Source organism: Telmatherina bonti (genome assembly GCF_933228915.1).
Source record: "Telmatherina bonti genome assembly, chromosome: 10".
Taxonomy (NCBI): Eukaryota; Metazoa; Chordata; class Actinopteri; order Atheriniformes; family Telmatherinidae; genus Telmatherina; species Telmatherina bonti.
Window position 1 is genome coordinate 40,536,287 of NC_136628.1, and position 21,117 is coordinate 40,557,403.

Here is a 21,117-nt window from a genome sequence, read left to right on the forward strand (position 1 = left end):
CTAAAACTTTCACATTTTATTGATTGGAAGTTTTCTGAGGACTGAATACTTGCTTGTTCCGTGTGCTGCGTGTTGTCATAGCACGGTCCAGACGGCGACACGCCGCGGTTATAACACCTGCCTTTGATTTGTCAGGACATTTTATTTAGAAACAACTTCCATCATGCACTTTATTTTGAAAAGTCTTTGCTTGTTCCTGCCCAGTGGTGGAGCCGGTCTGAGAGGAGTCTGCAACGGACCGTCCCCACAGCGGAGATCTGAAGACACACCCCTGGTGTGGGGGGGTTACAGGATGCATCAGTGGTGTGTTGTCACTGTCCCGTACCGACCCAAACCAGTCTGAGCCATCCTGAACTGGACCATGCCAGCCTGACCCGTTAGTGGAAACAGAATTATGCCGCATTAGTCTTGCTGACGTTGAGTAGTTACTAAAGGTATCAATACATCGTAAAGAGCTAATTTCAGATCTGGTTAAAAATGTTCGGTCCATCTGGCCAGACTGGTCCTTATGCCGCCCCCTACTGGTTACTGGAATATGGCAGCTTGGGACGTGTATTGTTACTTTCTGAGGAGGCAAACTAACACAACGAGGCAGCCGTAATGAACACATGTAAAGATGATTAAAAATGATTAAACTTCTCTGTTTTTTCTTTTAAATCCTGAATGATGGAGTAAGAAACATTAAAATTGATTTAACTGGATGGTGTGAACAGAAAGAAGCAGGTCTGAGGCAGGAAGTAGATGTCAGGAACAAAAGTTTTCATCAGTCTGACCTGAACACCATCTCTCCTTGTTTCCTATACAACAGTCAGGTTAAGGTAGTGGGCGTGGCTTTACCGGTTTCAGGCCACGCCCCCATCATGGCGCCACAGTTTTTCCAGTATTCTGGGCCGCGATGTGTAACGGCGCAGAGACAGTCGGTAAGCTAACGGGTGGCGGCGACAAACACATTCAGCAGCTGCTAAAAAAAAAAACCTTGCGTCACGCTCTAAGATGCATATTGTAGTTATGAAAATAATAAAGATAATATCGCACAACAGCAGCACTGGAAGTCTGATTCAAAGATTCGAAAGCTTTTAAATATAAACGTCATATTGATAACATCATCATCATAGTAAGAATCTGATCATACAAAGTTCTACATTCTGTCGATGGTAAAAAGCAGATTAAAGCTCCAAGACAAACACAACATTTTTAAAGTGGCAGAATATCAATGTTGGTACCGCTCATGTCTCGTTAGCTCGTGGCTAGCTGACGTCATTGTTCCCAGTGAGGAATGCTAACAACGCTAAGGAGTTAAATCACAGCCTGACAGCTGCGAACGTTGGAAACACGGCGGACCACAAAGCCCAAACACGAAACACAAAGTCCAGCATGCAGTAAACCACAATCTATACAGAAACACCATCACCGAAGAGGAAGAAATACCAACCCCTCCAACAATACTTCAGCTGTTACTGAGCGCTGCCACGACCGCCATCACGGCTCCGGAACGAAAACCCACCACGAAAGCGCGCAAGCGCCAGTTTGTGTTTCATCTCATAAACAGGATTTTCTTTCATTTAAAGCTCCAGAAAACAAAAGCCCCATCAGAGATAAACGGTTTGACAGCGACCCCCTACCAGATTGTCCTGAGCTACGGGGTCCCTGAACAGTCAAAATTCATTCAGTTAAAATCATTTCAGTTGGTTTTTTTAAAATAATCTATTTAGAAGTTTCACAGGATGAATATTCATGTCTGAACTCCTCTCCTGCAACATGTTTGGCCAAAATCTGGCCCAATTGTTTTTCTTATAAGGTCCACATGTGGTTCTGCTTGACAACATAGAATTAATGTGGGCGTAGCCAAAACCCAGTCTTATGACCACCACATATAGCCCATAAGGATGCTGCCAGAAGGAAGGCTGCCTGGACCACTTCTGGCCCACAAAATGCTGACCAAGTCCAGGCCAACAGCTGACATCTGGCCCATATCCGGCCCACACAACACCTGCCAGTGCAAAAACTGAGCCAGAGGAGCCAGAAGTGGGCCGGATTGGGGTTGAACATTTCTGCCATCTGGGATTTCCATCAGATCTGACGCATAAGTACTTAATCTTGTTCCTTTTGTCAGTAGGATCCATTTCATCAGTCAAGCTGCAGAGTTTTCATCACGCAACATCATCCGGGGATCGTGTCACTGATTCTGATTGGCTGTCTGCATTTTCATTTAATTTTTGAGCTTTAATCTGAATTTTCAGGTTAAAGGGTCGTCTGGTCGAACCCTGGAAACGTCCACTGACGACCCTTAAAGTCACATTCCGATTGTGTGGAAATAAACATTTTAGCTTTCTCAGCGACCATCCTGGTTAATTTTATCCAAACGCTCCTTTTTCATCTCCTTCTTTTTATTAAATGGAAAACTTTGCAGCTGGAATGATAACGTTGTTCCTGCTAACAAAGCTAACAAAGCCAAGTCAGCTTTGTTAGCTAACTCGCCAGGCGACTAGTGAGGCAAGTTGTTGGGCGACCCATCGGGCGAGTCGTCTGGCGACCCGTTGGGCGAGTCGTCTGGCGACCCGTTGGGCGAGTCGTCTGGCGAGTTGTCGGGCGAGTCGTCTGGCGAGCCGTTGGGCGAGTCGTCTGGCGAGCCGTTGGGCGAGTCGTCTGGCGACCCGTTGGGCGAGTCGTCTGGCGAGTTGTCGGGCGAGTCGTCTGGCGAGTTGTCGGGCGAGTCGTCTGGCGAGCCGTTGGGCGAGTCGTCTGGCGACCCGTTGGGCGAGTCGTCGGGTGACCCGTTGGGCGAGTCGTCTGGCGACCCGTTGGGCGAGTCGTCTGGCGAGTTGTCGGGCGAGTCGTCTGGCGAGCCGTTGGGCGAGTCGTCTGGCGACCCGTTGGGCGAGTCGTCTGGCGACCCGTTGGGCGAGTCGTCTGGCGAGTTGTCGGGCGAGTCGTCTGGCGAGCCGTTGGGCGAGTCGTCTGGCGAGCCGTTGGGCGAGTCGTCGGGTGACCTGTCGGGCGAGTCGTCTGGCGACCCGTTGGGCGAGTCGTCTGGCGAGCCGTTGGGCGAGTCGTCGGGTGACCTGTCGGGCGAGTCGTCTGGCGAGCCGTTGGGCGAGTCGTCTGGCGACCCGTTGGGCGAGTCGTCTGGCGAGTTGTCGGGCGAGTCGTCTGGCGAGCCGTTGGGCGAGTCGTCTGGCGAGCCGTTGGGCGAGTCGTCTGGCGACCCGTTGGGCGAGTCGTCTGGCGAGTTGTCGGGCGAGTCGTCTGGCGAGTTGTCGGGCGAGTCGTCTGGCGAGCCGTTGGGCGAGTCGTCTGGCGACCCGTTGGGCGAGTCGTCGGGTGACCCGTTGGGCGAGTCGTCTGGCGAGCCGTTGGGCGAGTCGTCTGGCGAGTTGTCGGGCGAGTCGTCTGGCGAGCCGTTGGGCGAGTCGTCTGGCGACCCGTTGGGCGAGTCGTCTGGCGACCCGTTGGGCGAGTCGTCTGGCGAGTTGTCGGGCGAGTCGTCTGGCGAGCCGTTGGGCGAGTCGTCTGGCGAGCCGTTGGGCGAGTCGTCGGGTGACCTGTCGGGCGAGTCGTCTGGCGACCCGTTGGGCGAGTCGTCTGGCGAGCCGTTGGGCGAGTCGTCTGGCGAGCCGTTGGGCGAGTCGTCGGGTGACCTGTCGGGCGAGTCGTCTGGCGAGCCGTTGGGCGAGTCGTCTGGCGAGCCATTGGGTGAGTCGTCGGATGACCTGTCGGGCGAGTCGTCTGGCGACCCGTTGGGCGAGTCGTCTGGCGAGTCGTCTGGCAAGTTGTTGGGCGACTCTACAGGCGACTCGTCGGGCAAGTCACCGGGCAAGTCGCCGTCGAGTCATTGGGTGAGTCGTCGGGCGAGTTGTCAAGCGACCCGTCGGCTCTTCATAGTCAGGACACCTGGTTAGAGGAGGCAGGGGTGGCCGTTCATGGAAGATCACAGGCGAAAAAATCCGGACTTCTCTGAGTCCAGTGCAGAGAGCGGAGCGTCGTCGTCTTGAAATGAATCTTGACAAAGATTTATGATACAGGAACAGATCAGCTGATCATCAATCAATGATCAGCTGATCAGTGACAAATGATCAGCTAATTGTCAGCTTAGCTTTTAACACAATTATCTTCAGATCACAACTTCAGCTGAGGCGTTATTTAAAATTTTTTTCATATTTTTACAATTGTCTGTTTGGTCAAACTGTGGTCGGAACATTTGGCAGTTATTGATCAGCAGGTTCAGGAAAACAGTTCTGGTAATCTGAAATCTAACCAAATCTGGATCTGAGACAACGCTCTAGTCGTGATCGGAAGATAAATGGTCCGAAAACTGACATTACCAACCCATTGATTCAACTTAATATAAATATCTCTGCCATCTGCAGGTGGAAACCTCGTATCCCCAGGTGATCAAACAATATCACATGATCAATAACACTGATCCATGTTTCCAGAGTTCTGATGAAGATCTGCACATGCTCAGTAAGGTCCTGAACTTCCAGTAGAATCCAGGCAGCTGGAGGGTAAGGCCAACAGTTTCGCTCTGTTGCAAAGCTAAGCTAGCTAAGATAAGCTAAGGTAAGCTAAACTAAGCTTTGCTAAGCTATGCTAAACTAAGCTATGCTTAGCTATGGTAAGCTATGCTATGCTATGCTAAACTAAGCTATGCTAAGTTATGCTAAGCTATGCTAAGCTATGCTAAACTAAGCTAAGCTAGCAGGCTGCCTGAAGAACAAGGATTCCTACAAAAAAAACCTGTGCTTACTGGCTTGTTACAAAGGAAAGCCAGCTGATTGACTGATTGATTGATTGATTGATTGATAAGTGTTTGGTGGGTTAGAGGACGTTTCTCTGTCCCTCTCGTGTCTTCTCTGGCTTCTCAAACAAAATTCTGATTGATTGGTGTAAGATGCCTGGCCTGCTGTCAGTCAACCTGTTGTCAAGGCGATGATGGCCACTTCAAAGACCCCGCCCACTCTGGAAGCTGAAGTTAACTGAAACAAAAACAACAAAACATTTCGTCAAGAACGTCACGCAGAGGGAAGTTAGCATTATGTCAACATCAATGAGAGACACTGCAGGATGTAGCGCCCCCTGCTGGGCAGAGTCTGCACTAAACAGCTGCTTACAGGAAGCTCCACCCCCTGGTTTAATATAAAAACAATAAATATGTTTCATTAGAAATATAACTTGATATTTTATTTACATTTGTAACCATAGTTCCACACTTAATGATGAAGGAAGTTCCACTGAGGCCCGTTCTTACTTGCTGAGCGTGGAGGCGGAGCCTGAGCGGTGGAAGTGCACGATCTGCCACTTCCCATCGCGGCGGTGCCACACTCGGGTCTCCTCTGATTGGGCGGTGCGAGGAGCGCCATTGGAGTCGATGTACTGCGTCACTCTTATGTAGGCGATGCAGGCGGCCTCGTCGCCCACCAGGTGGATGTGGGGGTTCAGGATGGTGGTGTGGACTGGTTTGCTGTTCTTGGACCACACTGAGACAGAGACACAGACGTTACCTGGACAGGTGAGCCAGGCTCCGCCCATTTCTTAACCTGCCACAGACTGGAAGTCAAGTTCTGCTCACAGTTTTCAAAGTAGAAGCGGTGGAAGTCGAGACCTTCCACCAGGTTCCCCAACGCTTCGGGTTCGAACGCCGTCACTGCCGGGTCGCACATCTTTCTGAGAGGAAACCAAGAGGATTCACATGACGGTTTAGTCATGTATGGCAGGGATCCCCAACCCTGGTCCTCCCTGGTCCACCAGGACCAGGATCCTGCAGGTTTTCCAGAGTCTGACTCAGACAAGCTCTGCACATGTCTGCTAAATACACACTGATTCTAATCAGGTGTGTTGCAGCGGGACACTCGGAAAACCTGCAGGACACCGGTCCTCCAGGACCTGGATTAGGGATCCCTGATGTATCGCACAAAAACCAGTTGAACTGAACCGGCTGAAACCAGTTCAGTCAGATGGGAATACTGGTGTGATCCTGGAGGTCTGGGTTACATACGTGTAGCTCTCAAAGTCTCCGTTGCTGATCGCCTCGATGAGCTGCTCTGTCACTTTGATGATGTCCTGTTTCCTTACTGACACACACACACACACACACACACACACACACACACACACAGACACACACGCGCGCGCAGGTTAGGATCAGGTGGCATCAATGTGCGGCATGTGGAAGACGTTCTGCGACGTCACCTCTCGTATCTTCGTCCTCGATGGTGGTGTTGGTGCTCTCAGACGACTCCTGAAACAACAGGTCATCCGTCAGTCACCGAGCTCAGCTCTGATTGGTCGGGTACAGAAGGCGGGTCTAACTGGGACTAAAAAGGTTGTGAGAGGAGCTGAAAGTAGCGTTACCTTCACGCCGTCGGCCTTCTTGTTGCTTCCACTCTTTCCTCCTGAACGAGGGACGAGAATGAAGAGAGAGAGAAGCAGCAGAGTGAGAAAGAAAGGAACGAATGCAGAGAAGAGGAGCGACGGCATGGTGGGGACAAAAAGCCAGAGGCGGCGGCGTGTGGAGGGAACGGCGGGACAGATGGAGGGAGTTCCCGCCGTGACATCTGGTCCACTCGCTGAGAGCTGAGGCCAAATTTAGGATCAACTTGAGATAGTTGGAAAGCAGAACGTCTCCACACATTCCTGAGTGTGTACAGCTGACAGACGCATGGAAACAAAGCTCAGCATGTCCGTCCCCAGAGACAGAAAGCATCAGGCCGAGACGCCGGACGTTACGGGCCGGTACCACCATTCTACCAGACAGACAGAACGAGAAGCCGGGAATGTAGCAGGATATCAGCCAGTCTGGATGGGCTTCAGCTGCAGCACACATGGAAACATGGAAAACTACGGCTTACAGTGGAATCGTTGTTTTGTCTGGTGTGGAGAACCTCCGCCCCCTTGTGGTGACATCTTTAACTGAACAAAGTTAGAAAATCCACCTTTAAGAAGCTCCGCCTTCTTCTTAACTGGTGTTCGTGGCGCCGTAAAGATGACAGACGTGACCACAAGCAGCTGTTGGACGGCATCGCCCTGACCCCGCCCACTTCTCACCACAAGCAGCTGTTGGACGGCATCGCCCTGACCCCGCCCACTTCTCACCACAAGCAGCTGTTGGACGGCATCGCCCTGACCCCGCCCACTTCTCACCACAAGCAGCTGTTGGACGGCATCGCCCTGACCCCGCCCACTTCTCACCACAAGCAGCTGTTGGACGGCATCGCCCTGACCCCGCCCACTTCTCAGACACCCAATTCATTTCGCTGATCAATAACTAAATGATCAAAAGATCGCTTGACTGTGGCGACATTTTACACGTTAAACTGTCGTAACGGATTCTCAGATCTCACGTAGAAACAACCTTCATTCATACACTGAGTGGGCGGAGCCAACAGAATACACACATGTTCAGTGTCTGCTCACACACGTTCGGTGGCGGCGTGTGTGTGTTTCGGTGGTTTCCGTGCTATCTTTAGACCCCATGTGAGGCTTCACAACAGCTGCATCCAAACACAAACACACACACACACACACACACACACACACACACACACACACACACACACACACACATACACGGTGCTAACCTGCTAATTGTGTGTAAGCTTGGAGCTAATTGGTGGATTTCTCTGTTTAAGCTTCTGCTACTGAAAGACAAACCTGCAGGTCAAAGGTCAGTGCCTAGCAGCCACTTAAAAGATTCAGACGGGGTGAAATCAATCAAATCAAAGATACTTTCTTCATCCCCGCGGGGAAATGAAAGGTTCCAGCCAGCTGGTCCACGGTCAGACATACAGACGCGTACCATTAATGACAGGAGAGGAAACCAGAACGGGGCTGGAGCTCCGTGCAGCAGGTTACCGCCGCCGCCTTGGAACAGGTTGGATCAGAGACACATCAGGAACTGATTCTCAGCCCCGTGGTTCAGCCAGCAGAGTTACTGCTGGAGTTTCTGTCCTGGTTTCGGCTCTTTGTTTCTGTCGTTTCCAGTTTCTCTCAGATCTACTACAGCTGAGTGAGGCGGGTCATTCTCCCCGTTCCCTGCTAGGGGAGCAGAAAGACCAGGTTCCAGCTGGTTGCGGTCAGGCTGAGTGGACCCAGCTGGGTCAGCAGCCCAGGTGGATCAGCCACTGTGTCCCACGTCGGGTTCAGACCACTACGGGTGAAGACCTGCGAGTCTACCTGCGCCAGTCCACCGAGACACGAGCAGCTAAGCTCACATTACCACGTGTCTCCAACCATCCCCGTCTGATACGGGGACAGACCAAGGCCTGTCTCCCACAGACAAGGCAGTCCTCTAAACCTCTCTGGACCACCGTCTCCCACACTGTCCTCATCCTCTCTCACCTCCCGTCTCTGGAACTGTCAGTCCGTAGTAAATAAAACAGAATTCATCAGTTCTCTGATGTCAGTCTCAGACGTTCAGGTCCTGGTCCTGACTGAGACCTGGATCCGTTCGGAAAACACAGCGACTCCTGCTGTCCTCTCCCTTAACGCAGATTTCACCCAGACACCTCGCTCTGCTGGACGAGGAGGTGGAACGGACGTCCTGCTTCCTAAAACATGGAGCTTTACCTCTCTGTGTCCCATGGCTTCCTGCTCATCATGTAATCCAGGTCTCTGCTCCGACCGATACATACATTCTGGTCATATATGGCCTCCAGGAGGCAACACGAACCACTTTATCTCTGAGATGGATATGTTACTCTCTGACACACCTGATGATGTCACACCGCTGGTTGTCATGGAGACCTAAATATTCACACTGGCAAAACTCAGATCAATGACTTAATGAACCTCCTTCAGTCTCAGACCGGTCCAGACTCCTCCGACACACTAAGCCGGCAGCACTATGGATCTGGTCCTGACCAGGAACTGGTCCACAGCTGATCTGCCAGTCCCCCCCCCCCCCCCCCCGCACCTGTCAGACCACCTCCTGGTCACATTCTCAGCCCTCCTTCCTCATGACACTCCGGAGGCTCCAAAGCTGGTTTCCTAGCACAGAAAGCTGGGATGTGTCACCCCTACACAGCTGTGTGAGCAGGTTTCCTCTAGCGTCCCTTCCCACTCAGACTCCTCCTTCCTGTCTGTTAATGAGGCTCCAGAAACACTCTGCTTCTCTCTGGCCTCCTCTCTGGACAAACTCTGTCCTCTGCTGTCTGAAGCAGCCAGACTAAACCCTCCCAGTCCATGGCTCACTGAGACGTCACAGAGCAGGTCTCAGGCCAGCAGAAAGAAAAGAAGTCCCTGACTTGTCAGTGTCCCAGTAGAACCTCTCAGTCTTCACATCCAGCCTGACGGCTGCCAACATAGACTTCTATCAGAAGCAGATCCACAAAGCTCCCAACACACGGCAGCTGTTCATGGCCTTTAACTGTCTTCTTTCTCCAGCAGCTGCTCAGCCTCCCGCCACGCTGACTGCAGACATGTTGGCTTCCTGTTTTACTGAAAAGGTTGCTACCATCAGGAATCAGTTCTCTGAGCCTGACCAGCTCAGTCCACCACATCCAGCTAGTGGTGCCACACTTTGCTCTTTCTGCCCTCTGAATGAGGACCAAGTCTCTAAACTTCTAGTCAACTCTAAAGCCACTAGCTGTCCTCTGGATCCGGTCCCTACCGACATCCTGCAGAGCATTTTACCTCCAATCAATCTGCAGTGACCCATATTATCATCTCCTCTCTGGAATCCGCTGTCTTTCCCTCTGTCTTCCAGCAAGCTCGGGTCACCCCGCTGCTGAAGAAACCCACACTCAACCCAGTCCAGGTTGGAAACTACCGGCTGGTCCCACTGGTGCCGTTCATGTCCACACTACTGGAGCGGGTCGTCTTCAGTCTCCCAGTTCCTCCATGATAGAAACCAGTTAGATCCACATCAGTCTGGCTTTAGGCAAGATCATTCCACTGGAACTGCTCTCCTGTCGGTTACCGATTCCCTCCAGCTGGACCAGATCCACTGGTCAGTCCTGGTCCTGCTGGATCAGATCCACCGGTCGGTCCTGGTCCTGCTGGATCAGATCCACCTGTCAGTCCTGGTCCTGCTGGACCAGATCCACTGGTCAGTCCTGGTCCTGCTGGACCAGATCCACCTGTCAGTCCTGGTCCTGCTGGACCAGATCCACCGGTCAGTCCTGGTCCTGCTCGACCAGATCCACCGGTCAGTCCTGGTCCTGCTGGACCAGATCCACTGGTCAGTCCTCAGTCCTGGTCCTGCTGGACCTGTCTGCTGGTTCTGACCCAGCCAACCATCAGATCCTCCTCTCCACTCTCTGAGCTCGGCATCTCTGGATCTGTCCTCTCCTGGTCCACGTCCTACCCCTCAGGAAGATCCTTCAGAGTATCCTGGTGAGAAGAAGTGTCCAGATCACATGAAAACAGGGGAGCCTCAGGGATCGGTGCTCGGCCCTCTTCTCTTTCCACCATACACCTCCTCACTCGGTGCAGTTAGAAGCTCTCATGGCTTCTCCTACCACTGCTATGCAGATGACACTCAGCTTTTCCTCTCCTTCCCACCAGGTGACACAACGTTTCACTGAGAATATCAGCTTGTCTTGCTGATATCTCTGCATGGATGAAGGATCGCCACCTTCAGCTCCATCTGTCCAAGACAGAGCTCATTGTCTGCCCAGCCGATCCTTCCTTACCTCCGCAGATACGTGTGAAGCTCCACTCTGTCACACTTGTTCCTACGTCTGCTGCCTGGAATCTGGGTGTCATGGTGGATGACCAGTTGACCTTTAAGGTCCATGTTGCCTCAGTTGCCCATACCTGCCGATATGCTCTCTACAACATCAAGAGAATCAGACGTACCTGACAGAACATACGACTCAGCTTCTGGTTCAGGTTCTGGTCATCTCACACATCGATTACTGCAGTTCCCTACTGGCAGGTCTGCCTGCATGCTGGTTAAACCTCTGCAGAGATCCAGAACGCCGCAGCACGTCTGGTCTTCAACCAGTCCAAACTGGTTCATGTCACTCCGCTGCTAATCGCTCTTCACTGGCTTCCAGTCGCAGCACGCATCAGATTTAAAGCTTTGCTTCTGGTTTACAAAACAATAAGTCAAACGTCTCCCGTCTACCTTCACTCCCTAATCCAGACCTACACTCCCTCTCCACAGCTACGTTCCACCAGTGAAAGACGCCTTGTGTTACCACCACAACGTGGGACTAAATCACCAGCCAGACTCTTTTCCTCTGTTTTCCTCCACGATGGTGGAATGAGTCCCTGTCTACTTTTAAGACCCAGCTGAAGACTCAGCTCTTCAAGGAGAATTTCAACACTTAGTTTAGCTGTATTTGTTGGAAAGTTGGAGAACTTAGTCCAGTTCTTTGCAACAAACTTTATGATATTAATTCTTTGTATTATAACATCGGTGATATTATGGGATGGGAAGGGAGTAAACAAAAAAAAACAAAAAAAACAAGACCTGTAGCTTCATGCAAGGATCTGCATCCAAGTGGACAGCCCACTAGCATCTTCCTATGTCCTCTACTATTTTGTGCTTGTGTTGTTCTCACTCATATGTCAGTCACTTTGGATAAAAGAGTCTAAATGACTGTAGAATAGAATAGGATCATAGGATCATTGCACCGGCCCAAGGCTGTTGGGAAGCCAAATCCAAATATGATTGTTCTTTGGGTTCCAGGCAAGGAAAACAATTTACCCTTGGCCTTGAGTCCATAGCAGGTCTCAGGCTGGCAGCTCCAAACAGCCAAATGGGGGAGTCAATTTCCACTGATTCTAGCAGACATCTTCTCCATGTTGTTGTTGATTCTGTGGACCAGCTCTGGGACCGCGGCCAAATGACCAGTATGGACCAGACTGGCATCCTGCTTACAGTCGAGTCCGGTCAACGCAAGAGTCTATGCACTGCTAGCCCGGCACATACCGTTACAGAATTCTGGGAGCCTGCCAGTTGTTGTCAGACTCTCACAGGTCTTGAGGTAGATCAGAAGTCCACCAGCGCCAATCAGCAGAATCCGAATCACCAATAATCCAAAGATGTAAACATCCTCCACGTCCTCAGAGGACAGAACCGCCAGACAAAACGGTCTCCACCTGGCCCATGAGTCCTGAACGTTGTCGTGGAATTTATCCGATGAGAAATAAATCTATAAATCAACTGTTTTCTGTTCAATTTATTGGGCATGTACAGATGTTGCGGGCGAGAGGTCTCGAGAGCTCTCCCCGCTCAGAGTGTTACAGCGTTCTTTAAACAACCTCTGCCTGGCAGCACTAGTCAAAACAACTGCTAGCTTGGAGATAACAACAGTCAAAGCTGAAACAGGCCTTGAGCAGAACACTTAGTTTTATGCATGAATCTACTAAAGCAAGCTTACTGAACTACTCTAACTATGCAGAATATATATCTTAATATAACTTAATAAATGAGTAACATATTAAAACTACACTATACGCATAATTCCACCACATTCCCCCCTTTTGATCCTTTCAGGATCAACACAAAAGAAACACAATTCATGAACATAACAAAGCAACAAAACAAACCCATAAAATAACACTAACTACCCAAAAAGAGATGCAGGAAACTAAAACATCAGAATGGTCACTCCTGGCAGGGTTGAAGAAAATCATCCTGACAGGAAAAACACTCATGTGTCAGAGTCAGAATCAGAAAAGCCATCACTATCAAAAAAGAAGGAAAAGGAACAAAGTGAGGGAGATCCGAAGCAGGAAGAGAGTAATAAACAAGCCGAGGAATGCGACATCCTAAGGCAGAGTCAATCAGCCTAACCAACAAGGCTCTGATACACGGGACGACACAGCAAACACAGAACAAAAAGGGCAGCAAGTACTGCAATGGAACCCCAATAGCGTTGACGTAGGCAGAAGCAGCTGAGTCGTCAGGATGAACAGAGTGCCTGGACCGAGTGACCGGATAAGGGGGCAGATGGGAAACCCAGGAAGACAACTGTAGGCAAGAGAAGGGTGACAGGGGCATATATACCAGCCCACTTCGATGGCAGCACACCACTAAGAACCAGACCACCGTACCACCACCAAAGGCCGGCGCAGGCCACAGAAAATTAACAGCATAAACACTGTCACACCAAGCACGGACCAAAACCCCAACAAAACCAGAACCCGGAGAGGAGCTCATGAAGCAAGTAAAATCTCACGTCGTCACACCTGAACCAGAGAGGAGGGGACTGTGTGCGGGTAAGAAGGAAAGGAACATCCAAGGAAATACATATCTGAAAGGGATAGGGTTTTCAGAAGAGAGTAAACAATCATACAGGTGGAGTCAAACTCAGGTGGAGGGGTAACTACATGCAGCACAGGTCTGGGCCCCAGGCAGACCACACAGGCAACTCCAACAAACACTTCTACCTGCTCAGCCAGCAATATCCAATTATTACTCTGAGCAGACATGCCAGTCATCATCTCAAAGCAAAAATACATTAAAGTGTGGGACCCGGGAAAAGACCCACAACAGGGAAATCAGCATAGGACTCAGCCAAGCTACGAGGCGACGATGCGACATCACTGCAAAGAGAAAACCTTCTAACCGGTCCCGGCGAGGGCCCGGAACATACACAAATAACCTCACATGACAACAGGAGTTACTAAAAGTACCACCCCGATATCGACTAGGAGGAGGATGTGAAATTACTAGGACTAACTTAGTCAGATCAGGACTAACACACCGGGCTGTCAGCAAATAAAAACATGGAGGATTCCAACCTTTCCTAAAGGGGGGAATGTGACAAAAGGGCTTCAGAGGTAGTGTTAAACGTGAACACCACTTCCAGCTGGAAGTGTCCCCTCAGGACATGCGGGCTCCCCTCTGCCCGATCTTCGGGTTGAGAAAATTTGATCAATTGCGTTGAGAGACCGGCTGATCAAATCCATGATGTAAATTTGAGTGGAAGTAAAGAGATGTAAAAAGAGGCTCTGAGTCAGACAGGACAAAGTCGCAGGTCAGAGTGGGAGGGAGGGGAGGAAACAGGAGCAAAGAGAAAAGCGTCTGCCTTCGCTGAGAGCAGGAGTGGAAATCGCTGCTACGTCGTCAACGTTTCGGTGGCGACAGTAAGAACTGGTTCTGAACCCAAACTGGAACCAGTCTGGTGCGAAACAACCCATACTAAAAGTAGAGTGATGGAGAATCCAGCGAAGAAGAAAGTGGACTTACCAGAGAAGTTCCTGGTGGCCAGCATGGTGGTCAAAATGGCTCCCTGCAGGAAGGAAGGGTCAGTTACTATTCAGCAGCACAGACAATGCCGTCCTTCACTTCTGGAGGACAAAAAGTCTCAAATTTCTGTCATTTTTTTAAAAAATAAATTGAATTTTATATATTTTAATAAATAAATTGAACACCATCACGATCAATTCTATCCGCCTGATCAATGTGATTGGATTACTTCTGAGGGCCTCACCTTCAGTTTCCTCCGGGCATTAAACTTCTTCAGACACTCAACCGTCTCCTGTCGATGCATGCAGGATGCTACGGTGGAGCGGTGCTGCGAGGAAGATCAGCATCATCCTCATCATCATCATTTACCCTCATCATCATTAACCATAATCATCATTTACCACCATCACCATCATCATCATCATTTACCATCATCATCATTTACCACCATCATTTACCATCACCATCATCATTTACCATCACCATCATCATTTACCATCACCATCATCATTTACCATCACCATCATCATTTACCATCATCATCATTTACCACCATCATTTACCATCACCATCATCATTTACCATCACCATCATCATTTACCATCATCATCATTTACCACCATCATTTACCATCACCATCATCATTTACCATCACCATCATCATTTACCATCATCATCATTTACCACCATCATTTACCATCACCATCATCATTTACCATCACCATCATCATTTACCATCACCATCATCATTTACCATCACCATCATCATTTACCATCAACATCATCATTTACCATCAACATCATCATTTACCATCACCATCATTTACCACAATCACCATCATCATCATCATTTACCATCATCATCATTTACCATCACCATCATCATTTACCATCACCATCATCATTTACCATCATCATCATTTACCACCATCATTTACCATCACCATCATCATTTACCATCACCATCATCATTTACCATCATCATCATTTACCACCATCATTTACCATCACCATCATCATTTACCATCACCATCATCATTTACCATCATCATCATTTACCACCATCATTTACCATCACCATCATCATTTACCATCACCATCATCATTTACCATCACCATCATCATTTACCATCACCATCATCATTTACCATCAACATCATCATTAACCATCACCATCATCATTTACCATCATCATCATTTACCACCATCATTTACCATCACCATCATCATTTACCATCATCATCATTTACCACCATCATTTACCATCACCATCATCATTTACCATCACCATCATCATTTACCATCATCATCATTTACCACCAGCATTTACCATCACCATCATCATTTACCATCACCATCATCATTTACCACCATCATTTACCATCACCATCATCATTTACCATCACCATCATCACTTACCACTATCACCATCATCATCATCATTTACCATCACCATCATCATTTACCATCATCATTTACCATCACCATCATCATTTACCATCACCATCATCATTTACCCTCATCATCATTAACCATAATCATCATTTACCACCATCACCATCATCATCATCATTTACCATCATCATCATTTACCATCACCATCATCATTTACCATCACCATCATCATTTACCATCAACATCATCATTTACCATCACCATCATTTACCACAATCACCACCATCATCATCATTTACCATCATCATCATTTACCATCACCATCATCATTTACCATCACCATCATCATTTACCATCATCATCATTTACCACCATCATTTACCATCACCATCATCATTTACCATCACCATCATCATTTACCATCATCATCATTTACCACCATCATTTACCATCACCATCATCATTTACCATCACCATCATCATTTACCATCATCATCATTTACCACCATCATTTACCATCACCATCATCATTTACCATCACCATCATCATTTACCATCATCATCATTTACCACCATCATTTACCATCACCATCATCATTTACCATCACCATCATCATTTACCATCACCATCATCATTTACCATCATCATCATTTACCATGATCATTTACCATCACCATGATCATTTACCATCACCATCATCATTTACCATCACCATCATCATTTACCATCACCATCATCATTTACCACCACCATCATCATTTACCACCACCATCATCATTTACCATCACCATCATCATTTACCACCACCATCATCATTTACCATCACCATCATCATTTACCATCACCATCATCATTTACCATCGTCACCATCATCATCATCATCATTTACTATCACCATCACCACCATCATTTACCATCACCATCATCATTTACCACCATCATTTACCATCACCATCATCATTTACCATCACCATCATCATTTACCATCGTCAACATCATCATCATCATCATTTACTATCACCATCCCCATCATCATTTACCATCACCATCATCATTTACCACCACCATCATCATTTACCATCACCATCATCATTTACCATCACCATCATCATTTACCATCACCATCATCATTTACATCCACCATCATCATTTACCACCACCATCATCATTTACCATCACCATCATCATTTACCACCACCATCATCATTTACCATCACCATCATCATTTACCATCACCATCATCATTTACCACCACCATCATCATTTACCATCACCATCATCATTTACCATCACCATCATCATTTACCATCACCATCATCATTTACCACCACCATCATCATTTACCATCACCATCATCATTTACCATCACCATCATCATTTACCATCACCATCATCATTTACCATCATCATCATTTACCACCATCATTTACCATCACCATCATCATTTACCATCACCATCATCATTTACCATCATCATCATTTACCACCATCATTTACCATCACCATCATCATTTACCATCACCATCATCATTTACCATCACCATCATCATTTACCATCATCATTTACCATCACCATCATCATTTACCATCACCATCATCATTTACCATCACCATCATCATTTACCATCACCATAATCATTTACCATCATCATCATTTACCATCACCATCATCATTTACCATCACCATCATCATTTACCATCAACATCATCATTTACCATCACCATCATTTACCACAATCACCATCATCATCATCATTTACCATCATCATCATTTACCATCACCATCATCATTTACCATCACCATCATCATTTACCATCATCATCATTTTCCACCATCATTTACCATCACCATCATCATTTACCATCATCATCATCATTTACCATCATCATCATTTACCATCATTTACCATCACCATCATCATTTACCATCACCATCATCATTTACCATCACCATCATCATTTACCATCATCATCATTTACCATGATCATTTACCATCACCATGATCATTTACCATCACCATCATCATTTACCATCACCATCATCATTTACCACTATCACCATCATCATCATCATTTACCATCATCATCATTTACCATCACCATCATCATTTACCATCACCATCATCATTTACCATCATCATCATTTACCATGATCATTTACCATCACCATGATCATTTACCATCACCATCATCATTTACCATCACCATCATCATTTACCACTATCACCATCATCATCATCATTTACCATCATCATCATTTACCATCACCATCATCATTTACCATCACCATCATCATTTACCACTATCACCATCATCATCATCATTTACCATCATCATCATCATTTACCATCATCATCATTTACCACCATCATTTACCATCCCCATCATCATTTACCATCACCATCATCATTTACCACCACCATCATCATTTACCACCATCATTTACCATCCCCATCATCATTTACCATCACCATCATCATTTACCACCACCATCATCATTTACCATCACCATCATCATTTACCACCACCATCATCATTTACCACCATCATTTACCATCCCCATCATCATTTACCATCACCATCATCATTTACCACCACCATCATCATTTACCATCACCATCATCATTTACCATCACCATCATCATTTACCATCACCATCATCATTTACCACCACCATCATCATTTACCACCACCATCATCATTTACCATCACCATCATCATTTACCACCACCATCATCATTTACCATCACCATCATCATTTACCATCACCATCATTTACCATCGTCACCATCATCATCAACATCATTTACCATCACCATCACCACCATCATTTACCATCACCATCATCATTTACCACCATCATTTACCATCACCATCATCATTAACCATCACCATCATCATTTACCATCGTCAACATCATCATCATCATCATTTACTATCACCATCCCCATCATCATTTACCATCACCATCATCATTTACCACCACCATCATCATTTACCATCACCATCATCATTTACCATCACCATCATCATTTACCATCACCATCATCATTTACATCCACCATCATCATTTACCACCACCATCATCATTTACCATCACCATCATCATTTACCACCACCATCATCATTTACCATCACCATCATCATTTACCATCACCATCATCATTTACCACCACCATCATCATTTACCATCACCATCATCATTTACCATCACCATCATCATTTACCATGATCATTTACCATCACCATGATCATTTACCATCACCATCATCATTTACCATCACCATCATCATTTACCATCACCATCATCATTTACCATCACCATCATCATTTACCACTATCACCATCATCATCATCATTTACCATCACCATCATCATTTACCATCACCATCATCATTTACCACTATCACCATCATCATTTACCATCATCATCATTTACCACCATCATTTACCATCATCATCATCATTTACCATCACCATCATCATTTACCATCACCATCATCATCATCATTTACCATCACCATCATCATTTACCATCACCATCATCATCATCATTTACCATCATCATCATTTACCACCATCATTTACCATCCCCATCATCATTTACTATCACCATCATCATTTACCACCACCATCATCATTTACCATCACCATCATCATTTACCATCACCATCATCATTTACCATCACCATCATCATTTACCATCACCATCATCATTTACCACCACCATCATCATTTACCATCACCATCATCATTTACCATCACCATCATCATTTACCACCACCATCATCATTTACCACCACCATCATCATTTACCATCACCATCATCATTTACCACCACCATCATCATTTACCATCACCATCATCATTTACCATCACCATCATTTACCATCGTCACCATCATCATCAACATCATTTACCATCACCATCACCACCATCATTTACCATCACCATCATCATTTACCACCATCATTTACCATCACCATCATCATTAACCATCACCATCATCATTTACCATCGTCAACATCATCATCATCATCATTTACTATCACCATCCCCATCATCATTTACCATCACCATCATCATTTACCACCACCATCATCATTTACCATCACCATCATCATTTACCATCACCATCATCATTTACCATCACCATCATCATTTACATCCACCATCATCATTTACCACCACCATCATCATTTACCATCACCATCATCATTTACCACCACCATCATCATTTACCATCACCATCATCATTTACCATCACCATCATCATTTACCACCACCATCATCATTTACCATCACCATCATCATTTACCATCACCATCATCATTTACCATGATCATTTACCATCACCATGATCATTTACCATCACCATCATCATTTACCATCACCATCATCATTTACCATCACCATCATCATTTACCATCACCATCATCATTTACCACTATCACCATCATCATCATCATTTACCATCACCATCATCATTTACCATCACCATCATCATTTACCACTATCACCATCATCATTTACCATCATCATCATTTACCACCATCATTTACCATCATCATCATCATTTACCATCACCATCATCATTTACCATCACCATCATCATCATCATTTACCATCACCATCATCATTTACCATCACCATCATCATCATCATTTACCATCATCATCATTTACCACCATCATTTACCATCCCCATCATCATTTACTATCACCATCATCATTTACCACCACCATCATCATTTACCATCACCATCATCATTTACCATCACCATCATCATTTACCATCACCATCATCATTTACCATCACCATCATCATTTACCACCACCATCATCATTTACCACCACCATCATCATTTACCACCACCATCATCATTTACCATCACCATCATCATTTACCACCACCATCATCATTTACCATCACCATCATCATTTACCATCACCATCATCATTTACCATCGTCACCATCATCATCATCATCATTTACTATCACCATCACCACCATCATTTACCATCACCATCATCATTTACCACCATCATTTACCATCACCATCATCATTTACCATCACCATCATCATTTACCATCGTCAACATCATCATCATCATCATTTACTATCACCATCCCCATCATCATTTACCATCACCATCATCATTTACCACCACCATCATCATTTACCATCACCATCATCATTTACCATCACCATCATCATTTACCATCACCATCATCATTTACATCCACCATCATCATTTACCACCACCATCATCATTTACCATCACCATCATCATTTACCACCACCATCATCATTTACCATCACCATCATCATTTACCATCACCATCATCATTTACCACCACCATCATCATTTACCATCACCACCATCATTTACCATCATCATTTACCATCACCATCATCATTTACCACCACCATCATCATTTACCATCACCATCATCATTTACCATCACCATCATCATTTACCATCACCATCATCATTTACCATCATCATCATTTACCACCATCATTTACCATCACCATCATCATTTACCATCACCATCATCATTTACCATCATCATC

The 21,117-nt window shown here is 46.3% G+C and overlaps 1 protein-coding gene across 2 annotated transcripts in view; it reads right to left on the reverse strand.

Moving 5' to 3' along the window:
- Positions 1–3,621: 3,621 nt before the first annotated feature.
- Positions 3,622–21,117, reverse strand: part of camk2a (calcium/calmodulin-dependent protein kinase II alpha) — a gene marked incomplete at its 5' end in the record, with an annotated part of 81,886 nt that continues 64,390 nt past the window's right edge. The window contains 8 exons of one of the 2 annotated variants that reach the window (XM_079248098.1): positions 3,622–4,976; positions 5,249–5,477; positions 5,570–5,664; positions 5,996–6,071; positions 6,190–6,238; positions 6,352–6,392; positions 14,144–14,186; positions 14,388–14,471. In XM_079248098.1, the coding sequence (XP_079104224.1) occupies positions 4,973–4,976; positions 5,249–5,477; positions 5,570–5,664; positions 5,996–6,071; positions 6,190–6,238; positions 6,352–6,392; positions 14,144–14,186; positions 14,388–14,471 (621 nt within the window). In that variant the 3' untranslated portion in view covers positions 3,622–4,972. Of the gene's footprint in view, positions 4,977–5,248; positions 5,478–5,569; positions 5,665–5,995; positions 6,072–6,189; positions 6,239–6,351; positions 6,744–6,848; positions 12,086–14,143; positions 14,187–14,387; positions 14,472–21,117 lie in introns of those variants that run through there. The other variant, XM_079248099.1, reaches the window with a different exon arrangement.